The sequence below is a fragment of the Tursiops truncatus genome, chromosome 12 (assembly GCF_011762595.2).
Source record: "Tursiops truncatus isolate mTurTru1 chromosome 12, mTurTru1.mat.Y, whole genome shotgun sequence".
NCBI lineage: Eukaryota > Metazoa > Chordata > Mammalia > Artiodactyla > Delphinidae > Tursiops > Tursiops truncatus.
The window spans coordinates 75,481,997-75,501,466 of NC_047045.1; the positions used below are offsets into that span (position 1 = coordinate 75,481,997).

The window sequence follows — 19,470 nt, forward strand, 5'->3', positions numbered from 1 at the left end:
AACCCACTTTCCTCTCAAGTAATCAGCTTTGAGATACAACCATTCAAATTTTGCATCTTTCAAGGTATATCACTTCCAACTTGCCATCTTCAGCGTTTTGTCCCACACATCAGTGGGTTGTATATGTAAACCTCTTGATCATACAAAGAGTTATGGAGTCACAGCATACCAGAGCATGTGCTGAGAGATTTTGTAGCGTCAAAGATACAGAAGCTCTTTAAATACACCTAAACCTGCCACGATTGATATCAAACAGCCTCTTAATTCTTAACGTTTTTTCTAACTCTATTGTAAATTTTTTCAGGACAGCTAAATTGAATGTCTTCTGTTGATCCCCTGGGGGTTTTCGGTTTCCATCTGTCAATATCCATTTATACAAAGAGAGGCTAGGGGGTAATTTTACACTTTGTAAAATTATTTTTGAAGGTATACAAGCAGGTTTGATCTGCACACCCTCATTAGAGCTCTTTATTTCCCACGTGGAGCAATAGGTACCTAAGGGCTTCTGAAAAACAGGTGCTCGTTTCTAGAGAGGAGAAACTTCCATGAGCAAATGTTCTTTTCAAACCTGTTTCTTCTCCCATGACTTAAGTGCAGTTGGACTTCACTGGCAGAGGGTAAGGAGCAGAATGAGGTGGTTCTGAGGTGCTCTGAATGCCAGACTGACGTGATCGGTGGAATTCGTCACTGCAGGCTGACGTGTCTCACAGTGGGAGTCATGGGCTGGTCTGCTTGGTAAACTACTCCTGCTCTATGCCTGAAGCTGTGCTTCTTTTAAAAATAAATCTTGTTCTTCCAAGCCCCATGTGTCTCACAGCCTCAAGAGTACCTCATGGATTTAGACTAATCTTGTCTTATCATAGACAGGTTACCTCCCGATTCTTAACCATCACCCCATCTCTGAGGCATTGATTCATCGGGTCCCCTGAAATTGAGTTAAATGTGCTAGCCTGACTGGCTCCTTGAAGTTAGTGTAGGATATTTCGACAGGGCTTTGAAAATGAAGCCCTGACCCCAATGTGTAATGACCTCAGTGGACAGTAAAGGGTTCCTTTGTGTCGGGCAGGTGACAAGTGTCAGTTAACCTTCCAAGTCCACATAGATTTGTACCTGATCTTACGGTGACAAATCACCTGCCCACTAGCTCACATGGCAAGCATTTTCACCTGGTGGTAATGCCGGTGAGAGACCCTCACATACCACGTAATCAGTCATTTCCATGCAGGCAACATTCTAGTGATTTACTGAAAATATCATCAGGGCCATCAAAGTACACACTTTTAATTTATTACACAAATAATGGATTGGCTGAAGTATTTAGACCAAGTGAGTTTTTCCCATTGAAAGGTAGTGTGTTCATTCTTTTGGAGTCATCAGCGTAAAGTTCTTCCAGACTCTTAGAGCATTGCTTAGAAAATTGCAGCTTCACTGCAGTGAATATTCCCCCAAGAGCCCTCAAATTTGAGACCCCCACCAGCAAATATGAAGCTCTTCTGTTTGTACGGAAGGTAAGCCCCAGGGTCCTTCTATCATATTGTCTCAATGATTTATACTTAACGTATGCTCCCTCCACGTCCTCTGAAGTAAAACACACACACACACACACGCACACACACGCACACACACGCATAGCGAGAACTGAATTGAGACTTGTGGGTGTGTGCCATGGCTGAGGGCTCAGTCCTAATGTGTGCTGAAGTGTCAGCACTGTGCTGTGGCCAGATAATAATTGCTGCTTAGAAATAGCAGGATATCCAGTGAGAAGGGGCTGAGAAGAATACACTCTCTCTGGAAGAGTACAGAACAAGCTCCTCATGGGAAAATGTGGGAGACTATTGAAAGGGAATGAGAAGAGAATTGTTAAGACTCCACTTTCTCAGTTTCTGATCTGAACTTTTGCTCACAGCAGGTGAACACAGGCTCCCTCCCACACAGAGATGTCCTCCCCTGCCGGTGTGCAGTCTGTTAAGTAAACAAAGACTTTATACTGAGAAAGGAACATTTCACTATTTTGGCTGTGAGTTGTTACTTTTAAAGCTTTATCCTCCAAACATTTGCCCCTCTCCTTGTTTATTTTTTCACCAGAAAGAAAATGTGCCACTTAAAAAAATTCAACTACAGGACAAGAAAAGCTCACTTCTAGATTAAGGCCACTTCTAGTTTAAGGCTCACTAGGGCTTAAGGCCAACTCACCTTTTGGTGTGATCACCAGCTCATCCCCTCGAGGAGCCAATATAGCTTGCTTTCTTTTTTTTTTTTCTTTAACATCTTTATTGGAGTATAATTGCTTTACAATGGTGTGTTAGTTTCCACTGTATAACAAAGTGTATCAGCTATATGTATACATATGTCCCCATATCCCCTCCCTCTTGCATCTCCCTCCCACCCTCCCTATCCCACCCCTCTAGGCGGACACAGAGCACCGAGCTAATATCCCTGTGCTATGCGGCTGCTTCCCACTAGCTATCTATTTTACGTTTGGTAGTGTATATATGTCCATGTCACTCTCTCTCTTCGTCCCAACTTAACCTTCCCACTCCCCATATCGTCAAGTCCACTCTCTACATCTGCGTTTTTATTCCTGTCCTGCCCCTAGGTTCTTCAGAACCTTTTTTTTTTTTTTTTAGATTCCATATATATGAGTTAGCATATGATATTTGTTTTTCTCTTTCTGACTTACTTCACTCTGTATGACAGACTCTAGGTCCATCCATCTCACTACAAATAACTCAATTTCTATTCCTTTTATGGATGAGTAATATTCCATTGTATATATGTGCTACATCTTCTTTATCAATTCATCTGTTGATGGACACTTAGGTTGCTTCCATGTCCTGGCTATTGTAAATAGTGCTGCAATGAACATTGTGGTTCATGACTTCTTTTGAATTATGTTTTTTTCAGTGTATATGCCCAGTAGTGGGATTGCTGGGTCATATGGTAGTTCTATTTTTAGTTTTTTAAGGAACCTCCATACTGTTCTCCATAGTGGCTGTATCAATTTACATTCCCACCAACAGTGCAAGAGGGTTCCTTTTCTCCACACCCTCTCCAGCATTTATTTTTTGTAGATTTTTAGATGATGGCCATTCTGACCAGTGTGAGGTGATACCTCATTGTAGTTTTGATTTGTATTTCTCTAATAATTAGTGATGTTGAGCATCCTATCATGTGTTTGTTGGCAATCTATATATCTCCTTTGGAGAAATTTCTATTTAGATCTTCTGTCCATTTTTGGATTGGGTTGTTTGTTTTTTTGATATTGAGCTGCATGAGCTGCTTCTATATTTTGGAAATTAATCCTTTGTCAGTTGCTTCATTTGCAAATATTTTATCCCATTCTGAAGGTTGTCTTTTCGTCTTATTTATGGTTTCCTTTGCTGTGCAAAAGCATTTAAGTTTCAGTAGGTCCCATTTGTTTATTTTTGTTTTTATTTCCATTTCACTAGGAGATGGGTCAAAAAGGATCTTGCTGTGATGTATGTCATAGAGTGTTCTGCCTATGTTTTCCTCTAATAGTTTTATAGTGTCTGGCCTTACATTTAGGTCTTTAATCCATTTTGAATTTTGTGTGTGTGTGTGTATGGTATTAGGCAGTGTTCTAATTTCATTATTTTCCATGTAGCTGTCCAGTTTTCCTAGCACCATTTATTGAAGAGGCTGTCCTTTCTCCATTGTATATTCTTGCCTCCTTTATCAAAGATAAGGTGACCATATTTACGTGGATTTATCTCGGGGCTCCTATCCTGTTCCATTGATCTGTATTTCTGTTTTTGTGCCAGTACCATACTGTCTTGATTACTGTAGCTTTGTAGTATTGTCTGAAGTCAGGGAGCCTGATTTCTCCACCTCCATTTTTTTTTCTCAAGATTGCTTTGGCTATTAGTGGTCTTTTGTGTTTCCATGCAAACTGTGAAATTTTTTGTTCTAGTTCTGTGAAAAATGCCATTGGTAGTTTGATAGGGATTGCACTGAATCTGTGGATTGCTTTGGGTAGTATAGTCATTTTCACAATGTAGATTCTTCCAATCCAAGAACATGGTATATTTCTCCATCTGTTTGTATCATCTTTAATTTTTTTCATCAGTGTCTTATAGTTTTCTGAACACAGGTCTTTTGTCTCCTTAGGTAGGTTTATTCCTAGGTATGTTATTCTTTTTGTTGCAATGGTACATGGGGGTGTTTCCTTAATTTCTCTTTCAAATTTTTCATCATTAGTGTATCGGAATGCAAAAGATTTCTGTGCATTAATTTTGTATCTTGCTACTTTACCCGATTCACTGATTAGCTCTAGTAGTTTTCTGGTAGCATCTTTAGGATTCTCTATGTATAGTATCATGTCATCTGCAAACAGTGACAGCTTTACTTCTTCTTTTCTGATTTGTATTCCTTTTATTTCTGGTTCTTCTCTGATTGCTATGGCTAAAACTTCCAAAACTATGTTGAATAATAGTGGTGAGAGTGGGCATCCTTGTCTTGTTCCTGATTTTAGAGGAAATGGTTTCAGTTTTTCACCATATGAGAATGATGTTGGCTGTGGGCTTGTCATATATGGCCTTTATTATGTTGAGGTAAGTTCCCTCTATGCCTACTTTCTGGAGAGTTTTTATGATAAATAGGTGTTGAATTTTGTCAAAAGCTTTTTCTGCATCTACTGAGATTATCAAATGGTTTTTATCCTTCTGTTTGTTAATATGGTGTATCACATTCATTGATTTGCCTATATCGAAGAATCCTTGCATTCCTGGGATAAACCCCACTTGATCATGGTGTATGATCCTTTTAATGTGCTGTTGGATTCTGTTTGCTAGTATTTTGTTGAGGATTTTTGCATCTATGTTCATCAGTGATACTGGCCTGTAGTTTTCTTTTTTTTGTGACATCTTTGTCTGGTTTTGGTATCAGGGTGATGGTGGCCTCATAGAATGAATTTGGGAGTTTTCGTCCCTCTGCTATATTTTGGAAGAGTTTGAGAAGGATGGGTATTAGCTCTTCTCTAAATGTTTGGTAGAATTTGCCTGTGAATCCATCTGGTCCTGGGCTTCTGTTTGTTGGAAGATTTTTAATCACAGTTTCAATTTCAGTCCTTGTGATTGGTCTGTTTATGTTTTCTGTTTCTTCCTGGTTCAGTCTCTGAAGGTTGTGCTTTTCTAAGAATTTGTCCATTCCTTCAGGTTGTCCATTCTATTGGCATAGAGTTGCTTGTATTAATCCCTCACAATTCTTTGTATTTCTGCAGGGTCAGTTGTTACTTCTCCTTTTTCATTTCTATTTCTGTTGATTTGAGTCTTCCCCGTTTTTTGCTTGATGAGGCTGCCTAGTGGTTTATCAATTTTGTTTGTCTTCTCAAAGAACCAGCTTTTACTTTTGTTAATTTTTGCTTTTGTTTCCTTCACTTCTTTTTCATTTATTTCTGATCTGATTTCTTTCCTTCTGCTAACTTTAGGTTTTTTTGTTCTTCTTTTTCTAACTGCTTTAGGTGTAAGGTTACGTTGTTTATTTGAGATTTTTCTTGTTTCTGGAGGTAGGCTTGTATTGCTATAAACTTCCCTCTTAGAACTGCTTTTGCTGCATCCCATAGGTTTTGGGTCATCGTGTTTTCATCGTCATTTGTTTCTAAGCATTTTTTGATTTCCTCTGATTTCTTCAGTGATCTCTTCGTTATTTAGCAGTGTATTGTTTAGCCTCCATGTGTTTGTAGTTTTTACAGTTTTTTCCTGTAATTGATATCTAGTCTCATAGCATTGTGGTTGGAAAAGATACTTGATACAATTTCAATGTTCATAAATTTACCAAGGCTTGATTTGTGACCCAAGGTATGATCTATCCTGGAGAATGTTCCATGAGCACTTGAGAAGAAAGTGTATTCTGTTGTTTTTGGATGGAATGTCCTATAAATATCACATAAGTCCATCTTGTTTAATGTGTCATTTAAAGCTTATGTTTCCTTATTTATTTTCATTTTGGATGATCAGTCCATTGGTGAAAGTGGGGTGTTAAAGTCACCTACTATTATTGTGTTAAACTGTCGATTTCCCCTTTTATGGCTGTTAGCATTTGCCTTATGTATTGAGGTGCTCCTATGTTGGGTGCATAAATATTTACAATTGTTATATCTTCTTCTTGGATTGATCCCTTGATCATTATGTAGTGTCCTTCTTTGTCTCTTGTAATAGGCTTTATTTTAAAGCCCATTTTGTCTGATATGAGAATTGCTACTCCAGCTTTCTTTTGATTTCAATTTGCATGGAATATCTTTTTCCATCCCCTCACTTTCAGTCTGTATGTGTCCCTAGGTCTGAAGTTGGTCTTTGTAGACAACATATATATATGGGTCTTTTTCTTGTATCTCTTCAGCCAGTCTGTGTCTTTTGGTGGGAGCATTTAATCCATTTACATTTAAGGTAATTATCAATATGTATGTTCCTATTACTGTTTTCTTACTTTTGGGGGTTTGTTATTGTCAGTCTTTTCCTTATCTTGTGTTTCCTGCCTAGAGAAGTTCCTTTAGCATTTGTTGTAAAGCTGGTTTGGTGGTGCTGAATTCTCTTAACTTTTGCTTGTCTATAAAGGTTTTAATTTCTCCATCGAATCTGAATGAGATCCTTGCTGGGTGGAGAATATTGGTTGTAGGTTTTTCCCTTTCATCACTTTAAATATGTCCTCCCACTCCCTCTGGCTTGCAGAGCTTCTGCCAAAAGATCAGCTGTTAACCTTATGGGGATTCCTTTGTATTATATTTGTTGCTTTTCCCTTGCTGCTTTTAACATTTTTTCTTTGTATTTAATTTTTGATAGTTTGATTAATATGTCTTGGCATGTTTCTCCTTGGATTTATCCTATATGGGACTCTCTGTGCTTCCTGGACTTGACTGACTATTTCTTTCCCATGTTAGGGAAGTTTTCAACTATAATCTCTTCAAATATTTTCTCAGACCCTTTTTTTACTGTTTTTCTTCTGGGACCCTTATAATTCGAATGTTGGTGCATTTAGTGTTGTGCCAGAGGTCTCTTAGACTGTCTTCAATTCTTTTCATTCTTTTTTCTTTATTCTGCTCTGTGGTAGTTATTTCCACTATTTTACCTTCCAGGTCACTTATCCGTTCTTCTGCCTCAGTTATTCTGCTATTGATTCCTTCTAGAGAATTTTTAATTTCATTTATTGTGTTGTTCATCATTGTTTGTTCGCTCTTTAGTTCTTCCAGGTCCTTGTTAAACATTTCTTATATTCTCTCCATTCTATTTCCAAGATTTTGCATCATCTTTACTATCATTACTCTGAATTCTCTTTCAGGTAGACTGCCTATTTCCTCTTCATTAGTTTGTTCTGGTCCGTTTTTAACTTGCTCCTTCATCTGCTACATATTTCTCTGTCTTTTCATTTTGTTTAACTTACTGTGTTTGGGGTCTCCTTTTCACAGGCTGCAGGTTCGTAGTTCCTGTTATTTTTGGTGTCTGTCCCCAGTAGGTAAGGTTGGTTCAGTGGCTTGTGTAGGCTTCCTGGTGGAGGGGACTGGTGCCTGTGTTCTGGTGGGCAGGGCTGCATCCGGTGGTGTGTTTTGGGGTGCCTGTGAACTTAGTATGATTTTAGACAGCCTCTCTGCTAATGGGTGGTGTTGTGTTCCTGTCTTGCTAGTTGTTTTTTATGGGGCATCCAGCACTGGAGCTTGCTGGCCGTTGGTTGGAGCTGGGTCTTAGCATTGAGATGGAGATATCTGGTAGAGCTCTCGACAATTGATATTACATGGGGCCAGGAGGTCTCTGGTGGTCCAATGTCCTGAACTTAGCTCTCCCACCTCAGAGGCTCAGGCCTGACACCAGGCCTAGCACCAAGACCCTGTCAGCCACACAGCTCAGAAGAAATGGGAGAAAAAAAGAAAGAAAATAAAAATGAAATGAAATTATTAAAATAAAAAAATTATTAAAATAAAAAAGTAATTAAAAAAAAAGAAGAGAGCAACCAAATCAATAAACATATCCACCAGTGATAACAAGTGCTAAAAACTACTAAGATAAACATAAAAATCAGAAAGAAGTCAGTTGCAGACAGAAAACCCCAAGTCTACAGCTCCTCCCAAAGTCCACCGCCTCAATTTTGGGTTTATTCATTGTCTATTCAGGTATTCCACAGATGCAGGGTACATCAACTTGATTGTGGGGATGTAATCTGCTGCTTCTGAGGCTGCCAGGAGAGATTTCCCTTTCTCTTCTTTGTTTGCACAGCTCCTGGGGTTCAGCTTTGGATTTGGCCCCGCCTCTGCGTGTAGTGTTCCCCGCCCACACAGGAGAGGGTTAAAGCAGCGGCTGATTAGGGGGCTCTGGGTCACTCATGCCTGGGGGAAGGAGGGGTACAGTAGTTATAATTGGAATGCAGGATGAGCCTGCAGTGGCAGACGCCGGTGTGACGTTTCAACAGCCTGAAGCGCGCTGTGTGTTCTCCCAGGGAAGTTGTCCCTGGATCACGGGACCCTGTCAGTTGCAGGCTGCACGGGCTCCCCGTGGGGGAGGGGTGTGGATAGTGACCTGTGCTTGCACACAGGATTCTTGGTGGCTGCATCAGCAGCGTTAGTGTTTCGTCCCTTCTCTGGTGTCTGTGCTGATAGCCACAGCTCACAGCCGTCTCTGGAGCTCCTTTAGGCAGTGCTCTGCCTTCTGTGGGCAGACAGGGAAGGAATCCCCTCTCCTTGCGCACCCTGAAACAATGGTCTCTTGCCTCTTAGGCAGTTCCAGACATTTCCCGGACTCCCTCCCGGCTAGCTGTGGTGCAGTAGCCCCCTTCAGTCTGTGTTCTCGCAGCCAACCCCAGTCCTCTCCCTGGGATCTGACCTCCGAAGCCCGAGCCTCAGCTCCCAGCCCCCACCCACCCCAGCGGGTGAGCAGACAAGCCTCTCAGGCTGGTGAGTGCCAGTCGGCCCTGATCCTCTGTGCGGAAATCTCTTCGCTTTGCCCTCTGCACACCTGTTGCTGTGGTCTCCTCTGTGGCTCCGAAGCTTCCCTCCCTCCCGCCCGCAGTCTCCACCAGTGAAGGGGCTCCCTAGTGTGTGGAAACTTTTCCTCCTTCACAGCTCCCTCCCAGAGATGCAGGTCCTGTCCCTATTCCTTTGTCTCTGTTTTTTCTTTTTTCTTTTGCCTTACCCAGGCACATGGGGATTTTCTTGCCTTTTGGGAAGTCTGAGGTCTTCTACCAGCGTTCAGTAGGTGTTCTGTAGGAGTTGTTCCACATGTAGATATATTTTTGATGTATTTGTGGGGAGGAAGGTGATCTCCACGTCTTACTCCTCCGCCATCTTGAAGGTCCGCCGTGCCAATATAGCTTTTAAAGATTCCTCTCTGCTTATGTCAAGCTCTCATGCACCTGGACTTCCACAAAGCAAAATGCACTGTGGCAATTGTTTTCTGGATACTTCAGGTAAAAAGGCCAACCTCTACCCAGATACCTATGGATCTACCTATTTATCAATACGTCTGTAGCTAAGACTTAAATATGGCCCCTACGGTGTGCTACATGCCATTCTAAGCATCTTACATAAAAACTCTTTTTAGCTTTATCGGAGAATTCTATGACAATTGCTTCAATATTGATCTGGGGTAAATCTGGGGAGACTGACATTAGATATAAGACTCTTTCTATACCTCTTCTGGGGAATGTATCCTGTTGTATTGCACTCATCTTTTTCTTGTCTGTTTGCCCCTGTTCTGGATCTCTTTATTTATTTAAAATTTTTATTGAAGTATAGTTGATATACAATGTTGTGTTAGTTTCTGGTATATAGCAAAGTTATTCAGTTATATATATATGTATTTTATTTATATATACATACGTACACATATATATATATTCTTTTTCAGGTTCTTTTGCATTATAGTTTATCACAAGATATTGAATATAGTTCCCTGTGCTATATAGTAGGATCTTGTTGTTTATCTATTTTATGTAGAGTAGTGTGTATCTGCTAATTCCAAACTCCTAATTTATCTCACCCCCTCCACCCATCCTGATCTCTTCATTAACAAGGGCCATGGCTTTCTTCTCTGTCCCCTAATGTTAGCACAAAGCCTGATATATAAGGGGCCCTCAATAAGTCTCTTTGAATGAATTAAAGTAGAGCAAGAAAGGAAGACAAAGAAAATCGTATTGTTGGAATACTTGCATTTGGTTGGTAGGCAGTGTGGTTTGACTTAACAAGTCTGAGTCCTAATTTCCTCATTTGGAAAATAGGGAAAATAATACTAACCGTTAAGGGCAGTTGTAAGAAGTAAGAATTTATCAAAAGTGCCTAGCATATATATATATATATTTTTTTTTTTTTGCGGTACGCGGGCCTCTCACCGCCGTGGCCTCTCCCGCCGTGGAGCACAGGCTCTGGACACGCAGGCCCAGCGGCCACGGCCCACAGGCCCAGCCGCCCCGCGGCACGCGGGACCCTCCTGGACCGGGGCATGAACCCGCGCCCCCTGCATCGGCAGGCAGACTCCCAACCACTGCGCCACCAGGGAAGCCCCACCTAGCATATTTTAAGTCACTGTGAAAAAAGATGGCTTATTCCATAAATGGTGTTAAGAAAACTAAGTAGCTGCCTGGAAAAATACGAAGCTGAATCCCTGTCTCGCATCTTACACCAAAGGAAATCTCAAATGATGATTGCACAACTCTATAAATATACTAAAATCCATTGAATTGTACACTTTAAATGGGTGAATGATATGATATGATATTATATCTCAATAAAGTGGTTATAAAAATGAATCCCAGAAGATCAAAGATTTAAGTGTAAAGACATGGAACTGTATTAGAAGGAAACATAAGGTAGTTTTTAATATGTTACTGGAAAGGAGAATGACCTTTTCAAGCAAGACATACTGTTCTAAAGCCATAAATGAAAGTTTGATAAATTTGATTATTTAATAATTGAATATTTTGCAGAAGAAAATACTAGAAACAAAATCAAAAGAAAAATATGACACATAGTGAGAAAATAATTAAAAGCACATAGAACAAAAGGCTAATTACTGTAATATATAAAGAGCTCTTAAGAATCAATGTGAAAATGACCAAAAATATGGGCAAAGTACAAAAGCAGGCAGCTCAGAGGAAGAGCTTATACCAATATATTCTCCAACCAACAGCCTAATGGTACAAGCTCTTTAGAAGCAATATTTGAACTATTTGTCCAAATTAAGAATACATAAGTCCTCCAATCTAGCAATTTGGCTTCTAGGAATTTATTCTATAGCTATTTATACATGTGTCTAGACATAAACATAAGTATAGTCATTGTATGAAATGTTTGTAACAGCACAATACTCGAAATCAAACTAAATATCAACCAACAAAGAAGTAGTTAGAGAAATAATAGCATTTTGTTTAGTGAAAAATTATGCAGCTCTTAAAAACCGTTGATGAAGAACCCCGAAATATATCAATTAAAAACAAAACAAGGTGCTGGACAATGTGTTTACTGTTCATGTTTTAAATTTTTATATATTGCACAAACATATGTTTGCATACGCATAAAATATTCTAGCCCCCCAAACCCATCATGCCCAAAATTCAGCTCATGAATAACAAGATGAATGAATTCCTTTCACATGTATCATCTATCTCTGCATTTAATTTTTGCACCAACCCTACGGAGAAGATACTAATACTTTCTTTTGAAAATATTACATGTTTTGAACCTTTGAGTTTGCTTATTCAGTAGTTGCAACTATTAATGCTAAATCCTTGATGCCAAAGCTCTGTTGTACAGGGAAAAAGCCTAAACTTCTTATATAATGATGTAGGACATCCTTCATCAACTGACATTGTCCTTCTTTCCCAGATTACTCTCCTATCTCCTTCTGCTTATAGCACACTGCTCCAAGTTCTTTCACACTGTTCCTCCTTTCCATGTTTAGGGCCTCTTCCAATGATGCTTTCACACCTCAGCTCAATGAAATCCTGTTTACATTTTCTTAAAATGTCAACTCAAATGCCACCCACTCGGCAAATCTTTACCTGTCATCCTAGGCAACACCAATGGTTCCAGCACAACTACAGCTCATAGTTTTCATAGTTTGTCCTGTATTTCAAAAGCATTTTATATAAGTCTATTAAAACTGATTATATTATTTCAAGGTCGTGAGCATATTGAGATTAGAGGCCCTATTTTTATTCTCATTACTACCACAACGTCTAGAATATAGTAGCAGTTTGATAAATATTTATTAGAAAAATTATTTATCTGAATTCGAATCATTTTTAATTACCCATAGGTTGAAGAACTTCATATTCAGCGTGACAGATTTGGGGATTGAATAATACATCTCTTCTAAGAATTTGAAATGAAAATGTTTTATTGATGGAAAATCTTTCTTCATCTTGCCTTCTAGAATTCAAATGAATGTTCATGCTCTATGAAGAGAATGGGCTGTGGTTTTTTGTTACAGATTTGGAGCCAGTAAATTTTTATGAATGTGAACCTTATCATGTCTTCTGGAAGCTTTCCCGTTCTTTAATTCCTTTTTCCTGTGTTTTCATAGGAACCAGGGAAAATGTGTTGAGGGCATGGTGGAGATCTTTGACATGTTGCTGGCTACGTCGTCTCGGTTCCGTATGATGAATCTCCAGGGAGAGGAGTTTGTGTGCCTCAAATCCATCATTTTGCTTAATTCTGGTGAGTGGATAACATGGGAAGATTTAATGCTGGTTACGGGAAGAAATATTTATTTGTACTTTCAACCAGGTACAAGCTACCTACTACAAAGACATAATCACAAATTGATAGAAACAATTAACACATTTAAAATTAAAAAATAAATAAAATAAAATGCCTATCTTCTTTTTAAATTACTTATGGAGGTGAAACCATGCTGGTCAAAAATGATGAATGAAAATCAAAAATCGAACATTGAATCCAATGGCCTTTCTGTTGAAATACTTTTATCCTCTCACAGATATTGGGGATGTTTTTATTAAAGTGGTACATGTATGTGGACATAAGTCTGTTGTTAGTTGTATATGTCAGAAAGTAAGTAGAGCGAGTGACCCTGTTAGGATAGTGTAACCAATTCTAAGTTCCAGATCATAAGCAAAGAGGCTTATTTGAGACAGACCATGTTTCTGGTCAAAATTGATTAGCTGAAATATATAATTAGCTCAGAGATAGAAAAACCTAGTTCTAAAACTGAGGAACGTGGAGTTCGGTACATTGGTCCAGCTGGAAGAGTGGTTTTCATTTGATCCATGGTGTCTAATTCAACTGTCCCCTCCTATGTATTCATTTGAGAAAGCTTAGCTGAGAGTGGCATTTGTTTTTTCTTTGGTGGTGAGGTTGGCTGTTGCATAATGAGTCACTCCAGGTCACCCAGATGGAAACTATGGCTCAGCCTGAATCAGCACCCTGACTCGTCCCAGACTCCTCGGTAGTTGAGTCTAAGCACTAGATCCCCAGTCTGCACCACCTGAAGCTTAACAATGGGGTGCCACCTGCACCTAGATGCCCTTAATCTGGACCTTAGTCCCCGAGCCTCAGGCCTACCTCATGCCGGAGACCTCATTCTCACATACAAATCACAACCGTTTGGAAGCCCTGGACCCGATTTTAGATTTAGTTTCTTACATCGTTCGATACGGTCTCAAAGTTCCCAATAGCTGAACTACAGTTTGTGTTGATCCCATATGGAAAGCGTCGGCACTCCCTTGTGTTTTGAGATGTTTTGTTTCTTCCTGTTGAATGCCAATCCCTTCCCATATCCCCTAACAATTTTCCACTTCTCTTCCCCACCAATGCTAGTAACCTATATTGCTTAATGGTTGTCATAGTAATCATTCTCACTTAACTGATAAAGGGAAATCTGTACTATTACACTAGGCAGGGACTGAATTACAGAATGAAGTTGCATGAAAAATAATGTGGTCTCTACTAAGGAAGTGATTACCACTCCATTCAAGTTTCAGGTTCCACTCAACGTGTATTGTGCTTTTCATTTGAGTCATTTGTCCTGTATGTTGAAGGGTCCAGATCCCATAATGGCTCTTTATTGGATGAGAGTTCTGGGAGCAGTGCCACTCGGCTGCACAGTGCCAGGTCCTGAACCTGCTCCTTCCTCATTGGAGGGCTGGCACACGCCGACGTCTCTCGTGTGGGCAATCTGTTAATTTCAGGGAAGGCAGGCCTGTCAAGTGCTGGGACTTTCTTCCTACCTTTACCAGGAAATAATACCCGGACAGGAAGTGAAATTAGCTGGAGTTATAAAATCAACAAAAGGAGCTGCTCTGATCTTGGTAATCAAAACTATATCCTTCAGATCTGCAGAGTTTTTTCCTTCATTACTGGTCTGTTCCTATAGGAGGGTGTTTTTTTTCATATTATGTAATAAAAAAGGCAGGACTTTTGCCATCAAAATATTGGATTTATAGACCTAAGTATTTTAAATCCGAGAGGAAAAACTTTAAGCCCTCACAAGAAAGTATTTATTAAAGACTGACACCAGCATCTCCAAACAGTATTTCCCACCGCAGGATTTGGACCTCCACCTGCTACCCCCTGACACCAGTTAAACTTTCCTGCTCTATCCTTGTTCTTTTACCCCTTTCTCAGGATCTTCTGTGAGCTCCCTTGCGCCGGGAGGGTTGGAACGCTATTTTGGAAATACGAGGCACTGTTTTACTGACAGAGTTTATAGTTGTCTTTTTCATGAGATACCAGCAGCTCATCTTTTCTTGTAAGGACGGCACTGTTGGCTCACGCGCTGTAGCAAAACAGAAGCCGTCTCTCCACTTGGGAAAAGTGGAATCGCTCTTTCCACTCCAAAAGTGAGCTCTGTTTTGGAAAAGCGGATCTGCCGCTGAGCACAGCTCCTGGTGTCTCATATTGTTCCTGAAAAACAGAATAAAAAAAAACATGACTCCTAAACACAGTGGTGTGGAGCTCAGGGCCTTTTTCAGAGTCAAAAAGTGATCAGTCATATGAGGGTCACCACGACGATCAACAGGTTTTTCCCGCAACTGGAGGTATGGACTTTTCTAAAAATCCAACCAATTCCTTGCTCTGATCAGGGGCAGCTCTTCACCTGTCATGAGACAAAATACAAAGTGACTCTAATTCCTGGAATCTCTGACGGAAGCCAAGCTAGAAATGATTCAGGAAACCTTCACTAGAAGATGCTTTTCTGGTCCCTGGGAAACAAGACCTCAGTGTATGGAGGAACCCTGGGTTTTGGGCTGAGCCCCTGTCGACAAAGTCTGAGAAGAGTGTGTTTACATTGGCCTTGACTTTGGGGTCGAGACACAAGGGGAGTTGAAAGGTTGTTATGAGGACCTGTTAGGAATGTCTTTCTGGAAGCCTTGAGAAGGTCTCCCAAATACCAACATTTCCAGGGGAAGCCCTCTTCACAGCTGTTTGCGAGGGGGAGGGATTCATCATTTCTGAGACAGAATAATTTATTAGTTTGCTTGCAAAAGCTTCTAATATCCACAGGACAAACACTGTTTGTTTTTATTCTCCCCACCAAAGGACAGAGGCGTTGCTAGTTAATCCAAAGACGCCCTAGCCAAATCAATGCTAGTGTCAAGGCATTCTGAGAACTAGCTGGACGGGGCTCAAGGTAGGGCAAATGCGAACAGAGCAGGTGAACTCAGGGCAAAAGGCTGGGAGGCAGCAGCAGTGGGAGAGGAGGAGGGAGCTGGAGCTACAGAGGGGGACCGGGAGGGAGGTTCTGTGCCCGGTTACTGTATTCCTGCTACCCAGCATGACTTCAGTTCTTCTTTGTAACTCCAATATTTCAAATTCTTCAGGTCCGGTTCAGACCTCACCTCATTCAGGAAATCTTGCTACAACCCAAGTCCATAATGAGATTTTCTTCTCCAGCCTATTTTAGTTCTTAGAGCCAGTACCTCACAATCTAGCATTTGGACAGTTGGTGCACTGATTTCAATAATTGATGCAATAATTTCATTAATTTATTCAATAACTCATCAGTTATGGAATTCCCACCATGAAATGTAAGCCAAATATATGAAAGTGAATGACATCATTCTTTGGTTTTTCAGTGTTTTATTTTAGCCTGGATGGGTTCTTTATGCGTGTATGTCCTAATTTCCCTATAAACTATTAATTTTTTTTATTCCTCACAGCCTGTGAACTGCCAACAAGTATTAGACCCTTCAGTCATTTAATAGACGCGTATTTGCTGGACATGACCAAAAGCACCTAGAAAGTCCCCATCTTTCCCATGCTGTTCCCACCATGATGAAACATATCATCTTTTTCAGTGTACTATAGATCTAGATAATGTCAGACTATTAATGGGAAAAAAATAATGCCCATCTCCTTGGGTTATTGTGAGATCAAGGGGAAACTATGTATAAAGTGTCTAATGCAGTTCCTGGAACATAGTAGGTCCTCAATCAGTGACAACTGTCATCATCACTCATGAGAATCTCTGGCTTAAACGGAGTCAGTTCATGCCTTTTTTTCAATAAAATTAAGTGCTTTTAGTTTAAAGGCCTGCCTTCCGCTAGGCTTAAAAAAGTATGCAAGGACAGGAGGGTGATAATAACAATGGAGATTGTAACTCTTCTCCTGAGGCTTTGTTAATTGTGCTATTTAATTTTATTTAGAGAAACTTTAGAGCAAGATTATCTCATGGATAGTAATTGATTGTTATTTGAACCTTAATTTTGACGGACCTTAATGAAAACTCTGTGGTGTCCCCATTCACCATCAGTTGACTCTGCTTCTTCTCATCCTCTTTCCCCATCTGTGTGGTCCTCATAAAGCCTTCAGAATCCACCCTCATTCAGAACACCACCCATTTAGGAAGTGTTTTCCAAGACTCGGAAAAATTCATGAGTCAAAGCTTAATACGTATAAATCTACCGTCTCTAATGAACGTTGGGTTTGGCCTTCAAGATCGATTTAATAATTATTTCTCCCCATTTTCTGAACATCTTTCTGACCACAATGCTTTATATGCCTCAGTAATTCTGAAGAGCCTCACGTACTTCACTCCCAGGTAACTTTATCCAACTGGCTCCCTGGAGAGCCTGTCAGACCCCTGACTGCAGCTCCTCTGCCCTCTGTGTTACAGTGGATCTTCTTTTCTCTCCTTATCCACAAACTAATTCCAATTACTCCGACTCTTTGCCCGCTGGATCCCGGTGTTACCATTGGCAGGCACGTTTGTTACTCCTGGAAAGTCTTCTGCTGTAAAAATGTTGTACCCTTGATTACCTGTTCATCCAAAGCTGATCTTCAGACAACATGTCTCTTTCAATTGATGGAGTATTAAAGAAGAATAAGGAGCCAAAACCACTGGGGCTAAAAACCCGAGGTGGAAAGTTAAAGGAAAGTAAAATGCCAGGAAGGGAGCATTATGACAACATCTCTAACGTGTGTATCCCCGTGTTCATTTAAAGAAAAAAGGATATGAAATATGCCACGGGTGCATATACATTAAATGTAAACATAAACATGGTACCAGCTCTTGTCTGTCACCTAGTTCTGCTTTGTTAATCATGGCATATCTTGTCATCTTGATGTCTTGATGAAACATCTGAGGCTGAAGCTGGTGACATCCATTTGCTTTGTATATGTTCACCAGAGGCTGCAATCTCGTCAGAGAAGCATTTGTAATCATGATTAATTATAACAGGCTCCCATCACAAAGACTATTTCCTCTCTCGGAGCTGAATTCTTTGCTTTCTCTCTGCTAATTATTAGACAATTATTCACTGCATTGGTATTTTTTTTTTTTTTTTTTTTTTGCGGTACGCGGGCCTCTCACTGTCGCGGCCCCTGCCGTTGCGGAGCACAGGCTCCGGACGCGCAGGCTCAGCGGCCATGGCTCACGGGCCCAGCCGCTCCGCGGCACGTGGGATCTTCCCACACCGGGGCACGAACCCGTGTCCCCTGCATCGGCAGGCGGACTCTCAACCACTGCGCCACCAGGGATGCCCGGGTATTTTTAAGTGTAGAAGTTAGACAATGATTCAGCGTCCCTATATTTAGATGAAAAAACATTTTAAAAACATACTGTAGATATGTTGACTGCAAACATTAAGGATCATTCATTCTTAACAGTTGAAGGTTCCTGATGGGAACAAGCCTTGGAATCTCAGACAGGCACATTGTCAGGTTTGCCCATTGCTGTCACAGTGGAGAAGATTTGATTGTATTCTCTCTTGGGTTCTTTATAATGCCAAGCTTCCTCTCCAGGGAGCCTCTGCTTGTTGTGGTAACTTTGAGATAAACGGCACTTGATAGTTGTCTCCTCACTGGCTGATGGGTTCTGGAGGCAGTCGACAGCTCTTGGAGTCTTTCCTTGCTCCCGCCTAAGGGTGTGGCCTGAAGCCTCTCGGCCTCCGTTAATTTCTTGAACACTCGGCGCAGCGTGGACTTTGTCTTAGAGAGCCCAGGCATTCAAGAGAAGCAGCTCGGGCACTTCCTTAGGCGGTGACGGATGCCCTTTGCTAAGCCACTTCCCTGAGCCTCATGTGTAAAATGGAAATGATGATACCTAACACACAGAATGGTTGTGACTATTGAAACCATGACCACCTACTGCCTGGCGCGTAATATGTGCACAAAAATGTCAGTCTGCAGACTCTCCAAATACAAAAGCCCTGGCACGTTTTTCTTAGCAGATGATACATAACCTCCTGCCTGGGAATTCTGAAGTGGGATTTCACGCAGGTCATTTGGGGTTAAAAAAAACTGCATTCTCACGGCAAAGATGTCCTTCTTGTGCGTGGAATAGTCCCAGGCCCCAGAAGGGGTGGATTGGGTCCTGCGTCTTCTTGCAGAGACTTCTTGGAACTTCTAAGGAACTGGGGGAACCAGCTAAGTGCCTGTAACGTGGGGAAGGCTTGGGGGTCTTAACTCTTTGGACGGGGCAAAGGCAGGAGCCATTGGGAGACTGGAAATCCTTCCGATGATCCTGATACTAGGAGCAGTTATCCATTCATATTCAAGAACCTCAGAGGGAGGAGCAGCTGCCCATCCTTTTATGCTCCAAGGAGCATGGACAAAGGGGGAAGCTGTCTCCTAGGTCCTTGATTCAACCACCACTTTCAGCCACATTCTCTAGGGCCCAGAAATTACCTGTCTGTATTCTTAAGTTTGAATAATATACGGGACCGTTAAAAAAAAAGAAAAATGCCCCAGACTACCCCACTGCTGATTTAAAATGCTCTTTGGGGCTTCCCTGGTGGCGCAGTGGTTGAGCGTCCGCCTGCCGATGCAGGGGACACGGGTTTGTGCCCTGGTCCAGGAAGATCCCGCATGCCGCGGAGCGGCTGGGCCCGTGAGCCATGGCCGCTGAGCCTGTGCGTCCAGAGCCTGTGCTCCGCAACGGGAGAGGCCACAACAGTGAGAGACCCGCGTACCGCAAAAACAAACAAAAAAAAGCTCTTTGTATGTTGCTTAAATATGAATAATCACATTATGTAAATGAATGAGTGTAAACTCCATGTTCATAGCTCTTATAT

The 19,470-nt window shown here is 41.1% G+C and overlaps 1 protein-coding gene across 1 annotated transcript in view; it reads left to right on the forward strand.

Moving 5' to 3' along the window:
• Positions 1–19,470, forward strand: part of ESR1 (estrogen receptor 1) — a 247,513-nt gene that overhangs the window by 207,068 nt on the left and 20,975 nt on the right. Inside the window, exon 6 of the mRNA XM_033867852.2 lies at positions 12,522–12,655. Coding sequence (XP_033723743.2) covers positions 12,522–12,655 — 134 coding nt within the window. The remainder of the gene's footprint in view (positions 1–12,521; positions 12,656–19,470) is intronic.